The sequence below is a fragment of the Amphiura filiformis genome, chromosome 3 (assembly GCF_039555335.1).
Source record: "Amphiura filiformis chromosome 3, Afil_fr2py, whole genome shotgun sequence".
In the NCBI taxonomy this organism is placed as follows: domain Eukaryota; kingdom Metazoa; phylum Echinodermata; class Ophiuroidea; order Amphilepidida; family Amphiuridae; genus Amphiura; species Amphiura filiformis.
In genome coordinates this window covers 7,554,978-7,571,772 of record NC_092630.1, presented here as the reverse complement: position 1 = coordinate 7,571,772, position 16,795 = coordinate 7,554,978, and the positions used below count along the sequence as shown (strand labels likewise).

General features: G+C 40.4%; 1 protein-coding gene across 1 annotated transcript in view; it reads right to left on the bottom strand.

Moving 5' to 3' along the window:
• Positions 1-1,172: 1,172 nt before the first annotated feature.
• The window catches only part of LOC140147944 (succinate--CoA ligase [ADP/GDP-forming] subunit alpha, mitochondrial-like), a 20,754-nt gene continuing 5,131 nt past the window's right edge, over positions 1,173-16,795 (bottom strand). The window contains 5 exon segments of the mRNA XM_072169737.1: positions 1,173-4,103; positions 5,136-5,324; positions 6,155-6,306; positions 14,549-14,690; positions 16,017-16,229. Coding sequence (XP_072025838.1) covers positions 4,077-4,103; positions 5,136-5,324; positions 6,155-6,306; positions 14,549-14,690; positions 16,017-16,229 — 723 coding nt within the window. The 3' untranslated portion in view covers positions 1,173-4,076.

Below are 16,795 nucleotides of genomic sequence, written 5' to 3'. Positions count from 1 at the left end.
GGGGTCATAGGATCAAAAAAAATTTCTCAACACAATTTCTTAGAGGTGTCACCCCCCCATAACCACCACCGCCCACCCCATTCGTTGCACAATTTTTGTAACATTTTCCATACTTTCCCGCCCTTTTTTCATTAATAATTCTTCTTGATGCCCCTTCTGCCCCACCTTTTTCTTTAATAATTCTTCTTGCTGCCCCCTTCTTCCTCCGCCGCCCCTTCTTTTTTGCCGCCCCTGCTTTTACCTCGGGGGGTGTAGGTTGGGATTGATGGACCTCTGAAGGCCCCTTTAAGAAATATGGTGAAAAGATTCATCAGGATTGGTAGAATAAACTCAATAAATAAGATAAAAGAACCTGTTGATCGAGATTAATGAATTTTTACCACATCTCTTGTGAACCTGTTTCCTTTAAACTATCGGTCAGATTATTCAAGTATGAGGGCACAAACCGGCCTCACTACTCAAATCTGGTATACATCCATATCAAAACGATGCACCTGTCGGCTGCTACATGTGTCTCATTTCACATAATAACTAGGAATAAATACCAGACTCATCTAAAGTGGAGGTCACTTCAAATCATTTGAAGTCACTAGTACATTTAGGAATATGTTCTCTAGTCCTAAATCAAGTGATTTCGGTATGATTTGAGGTGAATTCCACTTGAGATAAGTCTGGTATTTATTCCTAGCTATTATGTAAAATGAGACACATGTAGCAGCTGACAAGTGCATCGTTTTGATATGGATGTATGGTGGACATTTAGGAAACAAATTATACAGTATTTACTCAAATGGAATATATACATCATTAGAGTGATTGGTATCCCATCATCCTCTCTGCTTGTGATAATACAGCTCTGTCCCAAGGGGGCGTGGTTTAGAGGATGACAGGATACCAATCACTCTGAAGTATGTCCATGACATACAAAACGTGTCATGTCAGTGTCAAAATTTTGAATTTGTAATATGAACATTTCAAAATATAATAATCTACAAACCTAAAGAATCTCTTCACTACTGCATAATTCATTTTATAAATACCAGTATCCACCATTTATTTTGTAAATATCTGTCAGATTTGTGTGGGGTGACTCCGGTAGAGTAAGACCGATTTATTCTCGCCTTTAACAAGTCTTGGTGAAACTAATTAACTACAATACAAGGAAACATGTATAAATTATTTCATAATATAATTTTATTTTGAAGATATCTTCAAACTCTGCTATTCATTCATAACACTGCACAGGTATTCTAATTTAGACGATGAAAATAATGATACGGTGGCCTCACACAGGCATCGTGTCTTGTCAATTTACAAATCGGCTATAGATTTACATTTAGAAATATATGAGTCTTGTTCCATCAAAATGAAGCAGAGATGTTTATCCCTCAACTTTTTTGTCCCCACTGCAAATGTTATGCCTCAAAACAAATCCAGTCATCGATTGATAACATCTTTACACCTGTTTTTGGTAGTGCAATTGATGAAGCTCAACCCAACATGTAAATGTATTATTTCTCAATTTACATACATCACATTTTTAGCAGCTAAATTTTTCATAAAAATATGTAACAATTATCGTACAATTCAAAGTTTGCAGTTAACCCATAAGCTACTATAGTCTATCCAGGATAAGGGGGTACATGACCCCACAGATTACCCTAGTTATCGCATACACCCTGTCGCTAAAAATGGGAGGGATTATGGTAGGTTCTACCATAAGCTGACAACATGACCTTTTCCACATTTGTTTAAGATCCATACATTTTGAAGAAGGTCATGTTCCTCCTTATACCGAATGGACTAACATTTTGATAGAGAACGGTTTATAGCCTGCTGCATTTGAAATGGAGCTTGTAGTAACAAAAGATAGATAATAAAGGGTGTTCTGGGTAAGTGCAAGTTGCCCCCCTCATGTGCTCAATACTGTATTAATTGTCATACATAAATTCATTTGTGAAAAACAAGAAACAAGGTGCTTAAACTTGTAATTGTATTGTATATCTATATTTTGTGCCAGACATGAAGTGATTATTTGCCTTGCAATCATTCTATTCATTCAGTAATAGCCTGAGGCCTCCTTGTCATTGTATTAAATCATGCTTATTATCCTTGCCAAGTAACGGCAGATTGCACCCAGGTCGCAGACGGGCAAAATGTGTCTAACCACCTTTGCTCGGTGAAATCAATACAACTACACAAATTTTTAACTGATTTAAAAATTACGAAATTAATATATGTATTTCCTGAATGTTAAATGGTTTTTAATTTTTTAATTAAGTATTATACATTTTGAATAAAACTCAATAAATAGACAAATGAAATTGTGATTGTCCTAATTACCATGTCTTTGTTTGATACCTGCTATGATTTACCATGAACAGAACATTCTCAGCAAGGTTTTGATCCCGGTCTGGATTTTATGTCAAGGTACACTCTTTTCTAATGCATGGTTGAATGCACTTGCTTAGACACACATTTTGTGCCCTTTTCACCCAGGACCTCATGTACCTGTGTAAAGTGTGTACATATCAAACCAGTGCTATGCAGGTTTTCCGCAAACAAAATTTTGACCTTAAGGTGACCTCTTTCAACTGTTTTTGTATGCATAGTCAAATCATAAAATTAATACCAGGAGATGTCACATTTATATCACAAATTTAACACAATATGCATTTATGTATAATTTGTTTCTGGATGTCATTAAGGTGGTACTACACCTCTTGATAAATTTGTGACTATTTTTCAATTTTGCTCAAAAAATAAAAAATAAAACACACTGGTAACAACAGTTATGTATATTATAGGGGCAAGGAATCCAGTTACTACACTGGAATTTCAGTGACTCAGACAAGCGGTACACTATTTATGATAAGAAATGAGGTACCGCTAGAATGTACCTCATTTCTTAACATATATTATGAACCACTTGTCTTGAATCACTGAAATTGCAGTGAAGTAATTGGATTCCTTGCCCCTATAATATACATAACTTTTGTTACCAGTGTCTAGTTATTTGTTGAGAAAAATGCAAAATTTGTCACAAAATTTATCAGGGGATGTAGTACCACCTTAACTATTCCGAATCATATCTTACTGAGGCGGCTTGAATACCTCAGTCAGTGTACAAGTGATTACACACTGCCAACATGTTTCCTCAATAATACTACACCACCCATTTGTACACAACAAACCCAATTATATCATGCAGAAATTGGTTGATTAAACACAATTAACCAGCACTTTTACAAACCTTGCTCAGTCCATCATTTTAGGTCATTAAATAAGGCAGTTAATTACCTTTTTCCCAATTTGTAATTTTATTTCCCCCCATTAAATTGTAAAATGACCACTTCACAGAATCTGCCCAATCCTTTTCTTGTTTTAGGCTATTCCAGTTGAAATCCATACACCTTATGGAAAACATGACTTTAATTTCCTACACAGGGTGTTGATTTCAAATAGAGTCACCCATTCAGGTAACCCCATTTGAAATCTATACCCACTGTGTGGGAGATTAAGGTCATGGATGTCTTTCATAGGGGTGTATGCATTTCAACTGGAATAGCCCAAAATTGGCCGTTTAGGTATAAATAAAAGCAGATAAAATGAGGAACATTGGGGTGGTGGACTGAGCCAGTTTTCGGAAAAGCCATCAGAACATTTTCATTGAGTTGATACAATGTCCTGTGTGAGATAAGACGAGGTTCAAAGGGTATAAAACCGAGGGAATAAAGCATCTGTTGCTGGCGTGATATCCATTATGTCTGTACAAGAACATTGTCTCGCAATGGCTACCGTTTTTACCATTTTAATCTGTGCATCGCTGTATAAGATGTCAAATCTTGGGGTAGTGGTTCTTGGAGCAACTCGGTAACCTTGCATATAACCTCAATAGCCACTACCTCATGAGTTGAGCATCTGACAAGATTCTCTTATATATATGATTTTGAATTTCTACACGGCAGCCATTGCTTATAAGCGAGCTTCTTGTAATGATTTAGTGGCATATTTGAATTTCAGATGGGCTCCCTCCTGAGAGATGTTTTTGATGTATCACAAGTCCTGAGGTATATTTAAAGCTTGCCAGCTTTCTTCATTTCCTGTTGAAAAAATAAAATACAAAAAATTCAGTGTTAAACTCAAAAACATTCTATACTTTCTTCAACAACAGGTGCAATAGCATTGTGTATTAATATAGAATAACATGCATAAGTGTCCACCACAAAATGGGCTGTAAAGTCACCATTTTCATTTTTAAGATATTGGACATGCAAATTATCCTCAAAACAATGATATATTGGCTATATTGCTTGTTTAGGACAGTAGTACAAAATTAATAAATATGTTGAGAAATCCTTTGTTTTTGATTGTTCATTGAAAAGTTCAATGTACCATAAATAATTCAGAACTAGTACTGTCGACATTACAACCCTTTGTGGTGGATGGCCACATTATGCAGTTGGGTGCAGCCGTAACACCAGATGCACTTTAGTTTATGTCCATGGGCAAGAAAAACCATGTGTCTTTGGCCCCTGAACATGTGTAAAGCAAAACCTCCTTTGTAACTTATTCATAGTATTGTTTTAAACATGTTCAAGGGCGAAAGACACATAGGTTTTTCCTGCCCATGGATGGTAGGTGGTATATTATGTGACTGGCTCTTAAAGGGCGAGCAAAATACACACATACGTCACTACCAAACTTGAGGTGAACCAAATTATAGTGCACCTTAGTATCAATTGGTCACTGGTTCAAGCCTAGGCTTATTCACCTATTCCAAATTATGATATGCCATAGGCTTTGTGTTGTGATCATTTTGATCAGTGGTTTGTAACAAAGAAAGCGTGAGCCAGTTGACCTAGCAACGGTCATATTCTAGCGGGCACTAAGCCAGCGATTTTTATCTGTGGGCAGATGGAAATGACAACACAGTGACCTATGGGGCACTGTAATACATGCAATACATACAACTCACAAATTCAATGTTCCAATCAACTTAAAATAAGATTTCTTTAATGTATATCTATTGAAAATACCCTAAAAATATGCTAAAATCATGAAACGCTTCTTTTAAGTGTTATCGCTGTGGTCCTGGTTCTACTCTATACGTGGGCCACTTTGGCCATTCTTACCTCTATTATGGTCTCTCCCATCCTGGCAGGGGACATTGTAACAGCAACACCAGCTTCTTTCAGTGAATTAATCTTATCCATGGCCCCACCTTTACCGCCAGCGATAATGGCACCTGCATGTCCCATTCTCCTTCCTGGTGGCGCTGTTAAACCGGCGATAAATGATGCCACTGGCTTACGATCTGGACCCTGCAAATGACAAGAAAATGACTTGATGATAAGCAACATTGTATGGGAATTAATTTACTAATATTTCTTTTTAATATGGAGTAAAAACTTCATAACTTTATAAACAAGTATGCTAGACCTTTGGTGTTTTCAGTAAATGATAGCCTATTGTATGTTTAATGTACTAATTACAGTAACTCAATTTTCAAAAATGCCTCCTTTGGTCCCCATGGACCAAATCGTGTCACATATGGCCATGATTCCTTATAATCTGATGCCGTCTCTGTTTTATGTGTATGTGTGTAAAACTCTAAGTTGAGCTTTACAATTCTTTTTGGATTTAAGTCAAGTTGGAGTCTTCAGGCCATATTTTGAAGTTTTGCTTAAATAAAAGCAATTTATATCTGCAGAGTGATAGACTGATCTATGCTCTCATACCTTATCATTGTTCTTCATTGATTTTGGCAGCATAGTCAAAATTGAATATTCTTTATATTCTTGTACTGTAAAAACTAGATAGTTAGCATATGTGCTTACTTTCGAGTGCTTTTAAAACATGCAAACATGAAGTGCCACATCCACAAAAGTGTAAAGGATTTTAAGCAAGTCAAGTCATCGATACACATAGTTATATACGAACAAGTAAACCTGCAAATGTGTGTCTCAACCCCATTAGCTCAGTTGGTAAAGTGCCGGACTTTACACTTTCCAGCCCGACTGGCTGGGATCAATTTAGCTTGCTAAATAACTTACTGGTAACTTACATTGTTTCAATCCATCCGACTTGTACTCCAACCCCCCCGCCCCCAAAAATATAATGACAGGGTACACTCTTGCTTATGGACACTCACCATATTATTTTCTTTAAGAAACTTGGCAGCATTCTCCTCTGCTCCACCACCAATCTCACCAATAAGCACTATACCATGAGTTTCTGGATCCTTGAGGAAGACGTCAAGACAATCCACAAAGTTGGTTCCGTTGAATGGATCACCTCCAATACCTGCAGAATAAATAATATTGAAATATATTACTGTCCACATACTTCCATAACCGACACCCGCTTACACCACATTCATAAGTCTAAAACATAGGCCAATGAAAGTAGATCATTACTTTCCTGTTAGACGTCTTAAATATGGAAGGCAGCAACTTTTCATTATTTGGTCAAATTTAATTTTTTGCACTGTTTTGAAACACTGTACGCCAATAAAAGGATTAGGGATTAATCTAATGTGATAATCACAACCAGGCACATGTAGCTTCCACGAGTGCAGAGGCAGAGAGAGAGAGCCCATCCAGACACAGTGCACCTTAAGGGCACACAACTATGAATCAACTGGCGTAACTACCTCTTTCTCTCTTTTTTTTAAAAAAAAAAAAACAAGATCACTTTCCTCACAAGGAAGTGATGATAACACTATTAAACAACTACTACTAACAACTGACTTGCTGAAACCAATCTAACAGCTTATGTGAATGAAGACACTGTTGGTTAGAACACTCAAAATAGGCAATGAGCCAACAGAAAATAACATCAACAGTTTAAGCATGGAGGTATATAAATAAATGGAGAATGATCTAGCCAAGCATCTTTTGTACTACGTTGGTTATGACCAATTATTGTTGAATAGGCAATTTCAGGGGATATTGATTATGCTAAGCTGATTACATTGTTAAGTCTGTTTCACTGGTCATTTATTTCAATGGGGTGCTAAATGCAGTTACTTATAATGTTTATTGGAAAGTGCTCATGTTTCAGAAAATTTGATATCAAAATGTCATTTTCGCCAAAAAATTGCATTGAAATCAGTCTTTTGAATAAAATAAACACCCTATCTGTAGGCCTATATCTGTGGTCATATTGTGACCCCCTACATTTTGGTCATGATTCTTGACAAATTAAATTAGGCTATGACCCCCTATTTTCTTTCCAAAAAGTTATGACCCCCCCCCGTATAGGCCTATTTGGAACCCCCCTCCAAAGAAAATGATGGCCCCTAATAATATTAATAATCATTTAGGCCTAAATACTGATAATTATTTATTATAAAATGAGAAGTTTAATGATGATGAAAAGATTTTAGCTGAATTCCGCAGTACTTCCGGTAAATCTTACTCGCTCTTAACTCAATTGGCCCAAGTTGGCCCAACATAATTTTTTTTCACAATCGGAAGGTAAAAACGTTTTGCTTTCATTTGCACTATATTTGAACTCCCTCAGACCCCTTAAAAGCTTAATATATGAACATGAAAACTAAGTATATTTGTCAAGTTACGGCACAACTAGTGTAGAAAACAGTTTCATAACTTGAGAACAGAACATCCAAATTTCATCGGGTTTTCGCACAATCATACATTGAAACTATAAGCTATCAAAACCGGCGACTTTGAACAGCTAATTGACTAGCTGACGTCATTATACAGTCTCTTTTACAAGCCTTCCGCATGCGGGTCAATGTAGGGTCAATTCAGTATGAGGAAATTTTGGGAGTGACGATCAATGAACCATGGTAGAGTCTCATAACCATCGTGGAGATCAATAGCTTGGCTGAAGTGGCTAGTCATTCAAGTTTGGTGACTCATTGAATAGAGGTAATAGGATAATCTCCACTTAAGAGATTATAATTCTGGCGATCATTCTCCATTTATTTATATACCTCCATGGTTTAAGAGTCTTTTTGTCTGCAATGACAAACTGACATTCAACATGAATGTAAAATGGTTCAAAGTTCAATGAAGTAAACGTCAGTTCCAGAGTTTTCTTTTAGAATTCCAAATGACATCGTAAATCAGTTCAAAGTTCAATGAAGTGACCATAGGAGGACACGGTGATGGATTAAAATGTCATAGTACACAGTGACCTGTCCATTTAGTTTAACACATAGTCTTTCAGGTGCTCAGGAAGTTTGTGAGGGCGCGCGGAACGCCTTTGTGTGAGCAATGGTGGCATGATCTCAGGGCCAACCATACTAGCTTGGGGGATACTTTCACTAACCTCACTGCTGTTACCGGTACATGGATTAGAATGGGCAACCAAAACGGAGGTATTGCTGGAGCTATGACCGCTATCGCGCAAGGGATCGCGAGGATCTGACTCAGAACTGGGGCGCGAGCGATTAGCATTCCTGGGCAGGGGGTCACAAGTAGCAGGTGTGGACAACTCGACAGGTATGAAAGGAGGCTCTGGAGGAGTACATTCAGGGACCACTTCAACAAACTCGGAATCCTCGGTGGGTGGAGACGACTTGGGAAAGGGACGAGAATCCAGGTCAGGATAATACTTGACCTTAAAGCACTCAGATTTCTTGATACGATAAGAAGTATTCCGAAGCTGAGAACCCACAAATTTGCGGATGTTGCACCATGGGCCTTCGATAGTAGTGACTAAGTAGCGATCTCTAGCATGAGATTTCTTGCGATCTGAGTAGAGGTAGACAAGATCACCAACCTCCAACTCTGCTGCTGGGGAGGCAGAGGCTAATGGGGCCTTTGAATGAGCACTGTGTGGGTGGTTGGCTTTTCGCAAGGCATGCTGGGCCTGAATCATTTGACAATCAGTGAAAGGAACCTGCTCATTGGTAAACTGGTCTCGCTGAAACCACATCTCACGGGCTGAAAGACCGCGGGATCTGATGCGAGTATTAAGGGCTGCAGTAGCAATGGCAAGTGATAATGCTGTAGCCGGACCACCTGTAGAATCTTGTCTGAGCAACTCATCTTCAAGCTCACGAATGGCTTTCTCAGCAACAGGATTCTTGTTATTATTTTTAATACGACCGATCTCAACCGATAGATGGTAACGTGTGAGAAGTTTGTCATTGGCGAGTCAAACAAACCCTGTTGCTGGGTCAGTACGAATGACTGCAGGGGGGCCATCAAGTGGACGAAGTTCAATGCACAATTGAATCAGGGCATCACGCAATGTGCCATGTTGTTCATTCTCGACAATGCAAGAAGCTGTGTAGGACGTTGAGGTTTCGCGCTGCACAAGGACAAGCTGGCGGCTACGCTTCAGGATATCAGCTGCAAAAGAAATGCCAACTGCATCGGGAGGGTCACTTGAGGACTGCTCGATCAATGCCTTAGGGGCATTGGACAGAGAAGCACACTGGTGACAAGTTGATGTCACTTGATCAATAGCCTTGTCCATATCAAGAGCATAAAAGTAACGCTGGGTCACCAAACTGAGCTGATGTTTGGAGGGATGGTCAAGTTGGATGTGCAGGGCAGTGAGAAGACCATTTAAGACCTGTCTGGGAACAACAATACAATCGCGAGTTGGGGACAATGGTTGATCACGACGAACAACAAGTAGGCCATCTCTAGCGATAGATGCAACCTGCAGATAGCGCTTCACATCTTTGACAGAAGTAGCTTTCTTTGAAGGGCGAGTGCCCTGAACTAGTGCTGTAATCGATAAGCTTTCTGGGTATCGATATGTCGGGAGGCAAACATCCGACATGTCGATACTATTATCGATACTCACGCAGTTTGAAACACGGATTTGAGTTTACCAATTTTATTATCAGTAAGTTCCAGAAACAAGTTAACAACAAGTGTATTGAAGCCTAACAGCTAGAACTACATGGATCATGCATCAAACAAACGAAAGTGGTATTGCAAATCCGCAATTTGAGATAATCTAAGCATGTGTGCCATGTCGTTTGTGTATCGATACTGACATTGAGTGTTCCGACATGTCGGAAGTCTATGTATTTTCCGACTATCGATACTTACGACAATCGATTACAGCACTACCCTGAACTAGATGAGCATGTGTTCGTCGCAGATCCGGGCATTCCTGTTGAATAGCATGCCAGGCTGCTTTGCTGGCAAAGGGGAGCTTAGCTTTCACGGACAGAATGTCATGTGCGGAAACACGAAGGACAGTTGCTTCCTCTTCACGTTTGATAAAGGAGCATATTTGACAAGTGGGCTCAGTGCAGTCAGGGGCATTACGACTAGCAAAGTCTGAGGGGTGTTAGCTGATCCTGCAAGATGACGAACAGATGCTTGGAAGCGACTGACAGTGGAGAGGAATGTGGACACCGAGGACTGGCTGAAAACTCACCCGGCAGAGCTTTTCATATGCCTGAACACAAGGTTTGCTGTCAGTGAGGATACATGTCTTGTGTTTGGACTGAATAACATAGGGACTGAAGTGCTTGGTGGAGGCAGAAATAGACAGCGCCTCAATTTCACAGGGTAACCATGTTGGCTGTCGATCACGCAATTTAGCACTGAAGAACCCGGCGAGGAAGAGTTTGTCATTGCGGGGAATATACAATGTCGACCCAATGCTATGTTTCTTCACGGATCCATCAGTAATGATCCAAAGCTGATCATTGGGATGGGGAAGTGTGACTGCCCTAGCGGAAGACAGTGCTTCTTGAGCCTTGTGAAAAGCAGTATGCAGACTATCAGACCATGTAAGCTCTTCAGTTGATTGGTGCCCTGCAATAGCATCATCTAATGGGGCTACCAGACTGGCACAATTCTGAATGACACGGGCCAGAACCTTGTATGCACCGATGAAGGACCGCATGCCACCAACTTTGCTTGGAGGCGAGCAGCTGGAAAGTGTGGCGATGCTATGGGGGCTAGCACAAAGGGTTCCATTTGACCAAATCCAACCCAGAATTACTGTCTTTTGGGGGCAAATGACTGTTTTGGAAGCAGAAAGACGTAACCCAGACTTTGACAAAGCTTGCAAAACTTGACGCCAATTCTCAACAAGTTCATCCACAGTATTACCACCACAGTACAAGTCATCAGCGAGTTTCGCTACGACACCTTTCTCTAAGAGGTCACCAAGGACACGACACATCAGTTCCTCAAGGGCTGTTTCAGAACCTGGCATACCCATGGCACACCGTGTATACACACGCACCCACTAAAGGGGTTGCAACACCACAGTATTTCATGGACTCATGGGATAAAGGGATTTGGTAGAAAGCACTAGTCAAGTCAGTGGCAATCAAATACTTCCATTTGGCAATTGAACGCAATGTTGAGTCCACATTGGGCATTAGAGAGGGTTGTGGCTTGCTATATCTACCGACATCAGCAAATGCAGTAACTAGACAAAAGCCTCCATTAGGCTTCTTGACAAGAAAGGACGGGTTAAGGTATTCGACACACACACCGACATCTTCAGGTCTAGCAAAGACGCCTGCTTTTTCAAGCTGATCAAACTTTGATTGCAACTCTTGGAGTTTATCCTGTGCATACAATGGGAGACAACCTTTGCGTTGGGGGGGTTGGACCGGTCCCATATTAACCACAGATTTGAAAGGGCCGACAGCACCATTGTAACCTGGGAAACTAGGGTCAAAAACCTCATCGTACTCATCGAGAAGACTGCGGAAGTTGGATTGCTCACAAGTGCCAAGTATACCATCTGGGTCAAGGGCAACAACAGCTGAGTAGTTAACCGGTGAACTGGGCTTTGGGACATTGACTGATGCTGCTGCAGCAGTGTGTGATGGCTTAGAAGTTAGTGATGGTGAATAAACAGTGTGTATCTGGCCAAGATGTTCATGCTTTCTGATGACAAGTGGCACACCAGTATTGTTGGGAATGCGAACCCTGCCTGCAATACTTGTGATTACATCAGGCTTGGGCCAGGCTTGTTTGGGCGGTAGGAACTTACCGAGCGGGGTATCAACACGGGCTCAATGGCAAAAGTAGCATCTGATTCAACGATGTCTGCAGGAGATTTACCTCAACGTATGAGCCTGGCCATATGGTAGTGTTTTGAGAAGGTCCACGAAGTATATGGGCACGACGAACAGTGTGCTGGGATTTGGGGCTCTTGTTGGCGCCATAAGTGATAATTGTACCATCTTTCAAGATGATTTGGTTCTTAGCAGGGCAAATTGCGACATCATTGCATTTCATGAAGGGAATACCTGCAAGGATTTCTTCGTCAAGGTCTCTAACAACTAGACCTTTAAAGACAAAGGAGTGTCTGTCACGAGTAAAAGTGAAGGTTGTTTCCCCAACTACCTTAAGAGGGGATGACCCATCAGCTTGACGGGCAGACTGCGAACTCTGATGAGTGGGGCATCCTAATCGTTGGACAGTGTTTTCGCGAATGAGATTACCAGTGGATCCACTGTCAATGATGATGCGGACCGCATGGTGCTTGTGGAATGCATCTACATAAGGAGACTGATCAACATGAATTCGCAGCGCTGTCTGAACATTGGGCTGCGCACTAAGGTCAGATTGGTCAACAAAGGCACATGCTAAATCTGAGTCGCTGTCACAATCATCAAGGATGTTAAGCTGACGAGCACGGGCCAGGTATTTTCTGTCCTTTTCAGGGAGGTACGAGCACTCGCTTAAGAAATGCGCATGGTCATGCCGACCAGCTTGCTCACACAGAGGGCAGGATTTACCAAATGATTTCTTAGCTTTCAATTTAGGCATCGGTCTCACGCTGACTACTAGTCGCATGCTGCGAGCAGCATCGTTTGAGCTCAGCTCATCCAGGAGCGAATCCAGAGCTTGAGAAATTTCGGCTTTGATAGAAGCCAAGGTGCAGGATCTTAGCTCTGTACGTGCGTCGCTGCTTTACTAATCGGGGCAGCTCAGGGTTTATAAGACGCAACCACGTTAACACTACAAAGTTTTCTAGTGTAGGCGTAATCTCCTCATCTTCATCGATGACTTGGTCATGGTGACTGATGCCACCTCCTTCACGCATGAGGTTGTCTTCGGTGAATGCTACTAGACGCTGGTACAAGTCCTCTGGGCGTTCATCAAGGCCAAGGCTAATATTGTTGAACTCCAGGAAGTGGCCACCTGTTGTTTGGAAGCCAAAATGGAGACGGATGGCTTGCCATATCTTGTTCAGGCTGGTGCAGTTTTTGAGTATTGTATTTCGTGAGATAATTGGACAATAGTTGGCTATTTGTCCAAGCATAAGCTCAATGCAGCATTTTTCTGGACTGCTGTTTTCCTTTGGGCTTCCTGTATGTCCTCACCATCGTTAGTGAGACCTCGAAGAGGGAAGTTTTGACTTTTTGACCCATACCGCTCCTTCAACAAAGTAGGGAGGAAAGCTTGGGTCTAATGACAGTGTATACTGGAGGTTATGTTTCCAGCTTTCAAATGAGTTTATTGTTTCGTTCTTTGTTAAAGGCCATTGCTTGGCGCACGATGTGTTGTGGCCATTGCTGATTGTTTTTACACTCGTGTATGTGAACCAGAATAAAGCTAATATGCAGCCTTGCAGGCTTAAGCTTACTGTTTTAAGCTTACTGGTCGCTCACAGTCTTGTGAAAGATCACACATTTAGGGTTCAAGATGACCACCAATTTTGTCAGGAAGGTCAGCTGAGAGACTTCAGAGATGACTGGTTTCGAATCCCACCGCTGCCACCACGCCAATAAAAGGATTAGGGATTAATCTAATGTGATAATCACAACCAGGCACATGTAGCTTCCACGAGTGCAGAGGCAGAGAGAGAGAGAGCCCATCCAGGCTCAGTGCACCTTAAGGGCACACAACTATGAATCAACTGGCGGTAAGAAAATTGTGCATTTTGTCCTAAAACAATTTGAAAAAGAGTTTGGCTATAATTGTGTGTAAGAAATACACACACTTTGTAAATTTAAATTTAAATTTGAAGAAATCAAAGAGGAAATGCTTACAATTTCAATATTTACCATATACCATACACCTACTAAAATCAGACAAATGAGAGCAGTCTTTATTACTATTTTGATTATGATATTCCTTGGTAAAATTGGAGTTTTGGTAAAATTTGAGTGCATGGCAAACATTCAACTTTCACAAGCTGTTATTATCTAGAATAAAACAAGAATGGAGTTGAGTGGTTGCTACATATGAGGTAGGATGTCTCCCTTCCCACTTATATGACATCATATAGAGTATCGTGGCTTCACCCAAAATTGAGGATTGCCCGTCATTTGAATCAAATTAGCCATCAAAATTTGACACTGCAAACATTATAAGCACCCTACTTGGTACTAGCATGCTTAATCACCTTGACTCAGATAGCCATTCCAAATACAATGGATTTTAAGGTCAATGTACAACCAGTGTGAGTGAGTTTTCACTGTCAGAGCCCTGACTTTACCGACGCTTAGTTGTCTTTCATACTTACCTACACACAGAGTCTGTCCTAACCCAGCAGCGGTAGCTTGTGCCACAGCTTCATATGTTAATGAACCAGACATAGAGACAATTCCTATGTTGCCTTTCATACTCACCTACACACAGAGTCTGTCCTAACCCAACAGCGGTAGTTTGTGCCACAGCTTCATATGTTAATGTACCAGACCTAGAGACGATTCCTATGTTGCCTTTCCTGTGGATGTGCCCTGGCATGATTCCTATCTTGCATTGATCCGGCTGGAAAACAACAGAATTCATACGATTAAATCAAACTTCTTGTGAAACCAAAGTAAGTGAAAAATAACCACACGCAAATCTTCCAAATTGTACAATTTACGGAATTAAGTGCACCATAACGCTAAGTGTGTGAAATGTAGTTTTATTCCTGTCAAATTAGCCACTAACTATCCAAAATTGCAAAATAAATGCAGATTTTGGCGATTTTTTGGGTCAATTCAATTAAAAAACAAAACCAAAAAAAACACGACCAACCGACAGACTAGAAAGATCTGTTAACCCTTTTTTTTTCATCCCTTAATTTAATGACAAAACATTCGATCATGTACAGTGGAAATGGGTGCGTCTTGTAAAGAATTCACGTAATTTGATTGGTTTTCTGGTGTATAATATCTCACAATAGTTGATAGTGATATTAGTCAGGGCGCGCGCCGCCACGCAACGGCAGCACGCTTGCTGCTCCTCAATGATCGCGTGATAATGCGTTCGCGTGCGAGAACTGCGCCGGCATCCACTACTCAAAATATTGGCCAGCCCATCCATTATGACACGATATTGGATAGGCAAAAGACAAAATCCTATCTTTTATTCTCTAACTCTTAGTCAGTGGCTATAATTTAGCTTGTAAGTGCTAAATTTCATTGGTTCCTGGATGTCGTGCATTACACTACCTGCGCTGTCATACCAGTATTATAGGTTAGCAATGGGCTATTTCAGTTGAACTCCATACACCCTCTATGAAAGACATCACTTTAATCTTCCACACAGGGAGTGTAAATTTCAAATGGGATTAATACAATGGGCAGTCCATTTGATATCTACACCCCCTGTGTGGGAGATTACAGTTACATCTTCCAAAGTGGGTATATGGATTTCAATTGGAATACCCCATTGTCATAGTGAATATATGGATTTCAATTTCAATAACCCATTGCAAGTATTTGGTCATTTGATTGCTTTGTTTTCCTTGAATGTGATTTTTGGATATTGTTTCTTTGCTTGTGATGTAGAATAATACATAACTAAACTATACTCAGGGTTCCTGCACCTTGAAGCCTTTAATTCAAGGACTTTCAAGGTCCAAAAACATGATTTTCAAGGACTTACCACAACACAAAAAGCTGTGTATTAACGAAAGTTAGAGATCCTCTCCACTCCCCAAATTTTGTCAAAATTATACTTCAGGTAAAATTCCAATTTTCAAGGACTTTCAAGGACCTTGTGCAAATTTCCAGGACTTTCAAGGCCTTGAACTTGTGTTTTCAAATTCAAGGACTTTCAAGGACCATGGGAACCCTGTATAATACTATACACATGTAGACTTACAGCAATGATTCCCGGACAATTGGGTCCGACTAGTCTGGTCTTGCTTTGCCCAATCAAACGTTGCTTTACTTTGACCATGTCTTGCTGTGGTATTCCTTCTGTGATACATACTACTAGACCTATCTCAGCGTCCATTGCTTCCATTATAGCACGGGCTGCGAATGGGGCTGGTACGTAGATTACAGATGCATCGCAATTAGTGGCTGCCTTGGCCTAATAGCAAAACAAAAAATGGGAAACACTTGTTTGGTTAATGTTCAATGTAGCTACTGAAGAACTTTTTATCCCAAGGTTTTACTAGAGAGTCAAGATGTCATGTACTAGTAGTCCTGTGTGTAACGCCATGGGAATTCTGCTATGCTGGACTGTTAGGCATGGGACTAAAATAGTGTACCTCCAGTATTATTTTTTCTAAGGTGAGGGCCAAATGGAATGATAATCTGGGCCTTCAAGAATGTGTGTGCAATGAAAGTTTTCCTGAAGAAGTTAATGAAGTATATATTGGTCACTTTGTTTAAGAACGGTCGGAGGGGGGCATGACCTAGTGGTATTTGTACGCAGATATTGTGACAAATAAAGCAAACACAAATGTGAAATGGTATGGTTCTATAAGGAGATCTCAATGCTTGGTATAAGGGGTGTTATTTCTATCCTATGTCCATGATTTTTTTCAAGCAGGGGAAAATGCCCAATCTTTCATTTTGAAATATTACTGGCCTCAACTCAAGAATCACAACACCTATGAAAATATAAATTTATGCGACAAATGGCTTCATTGA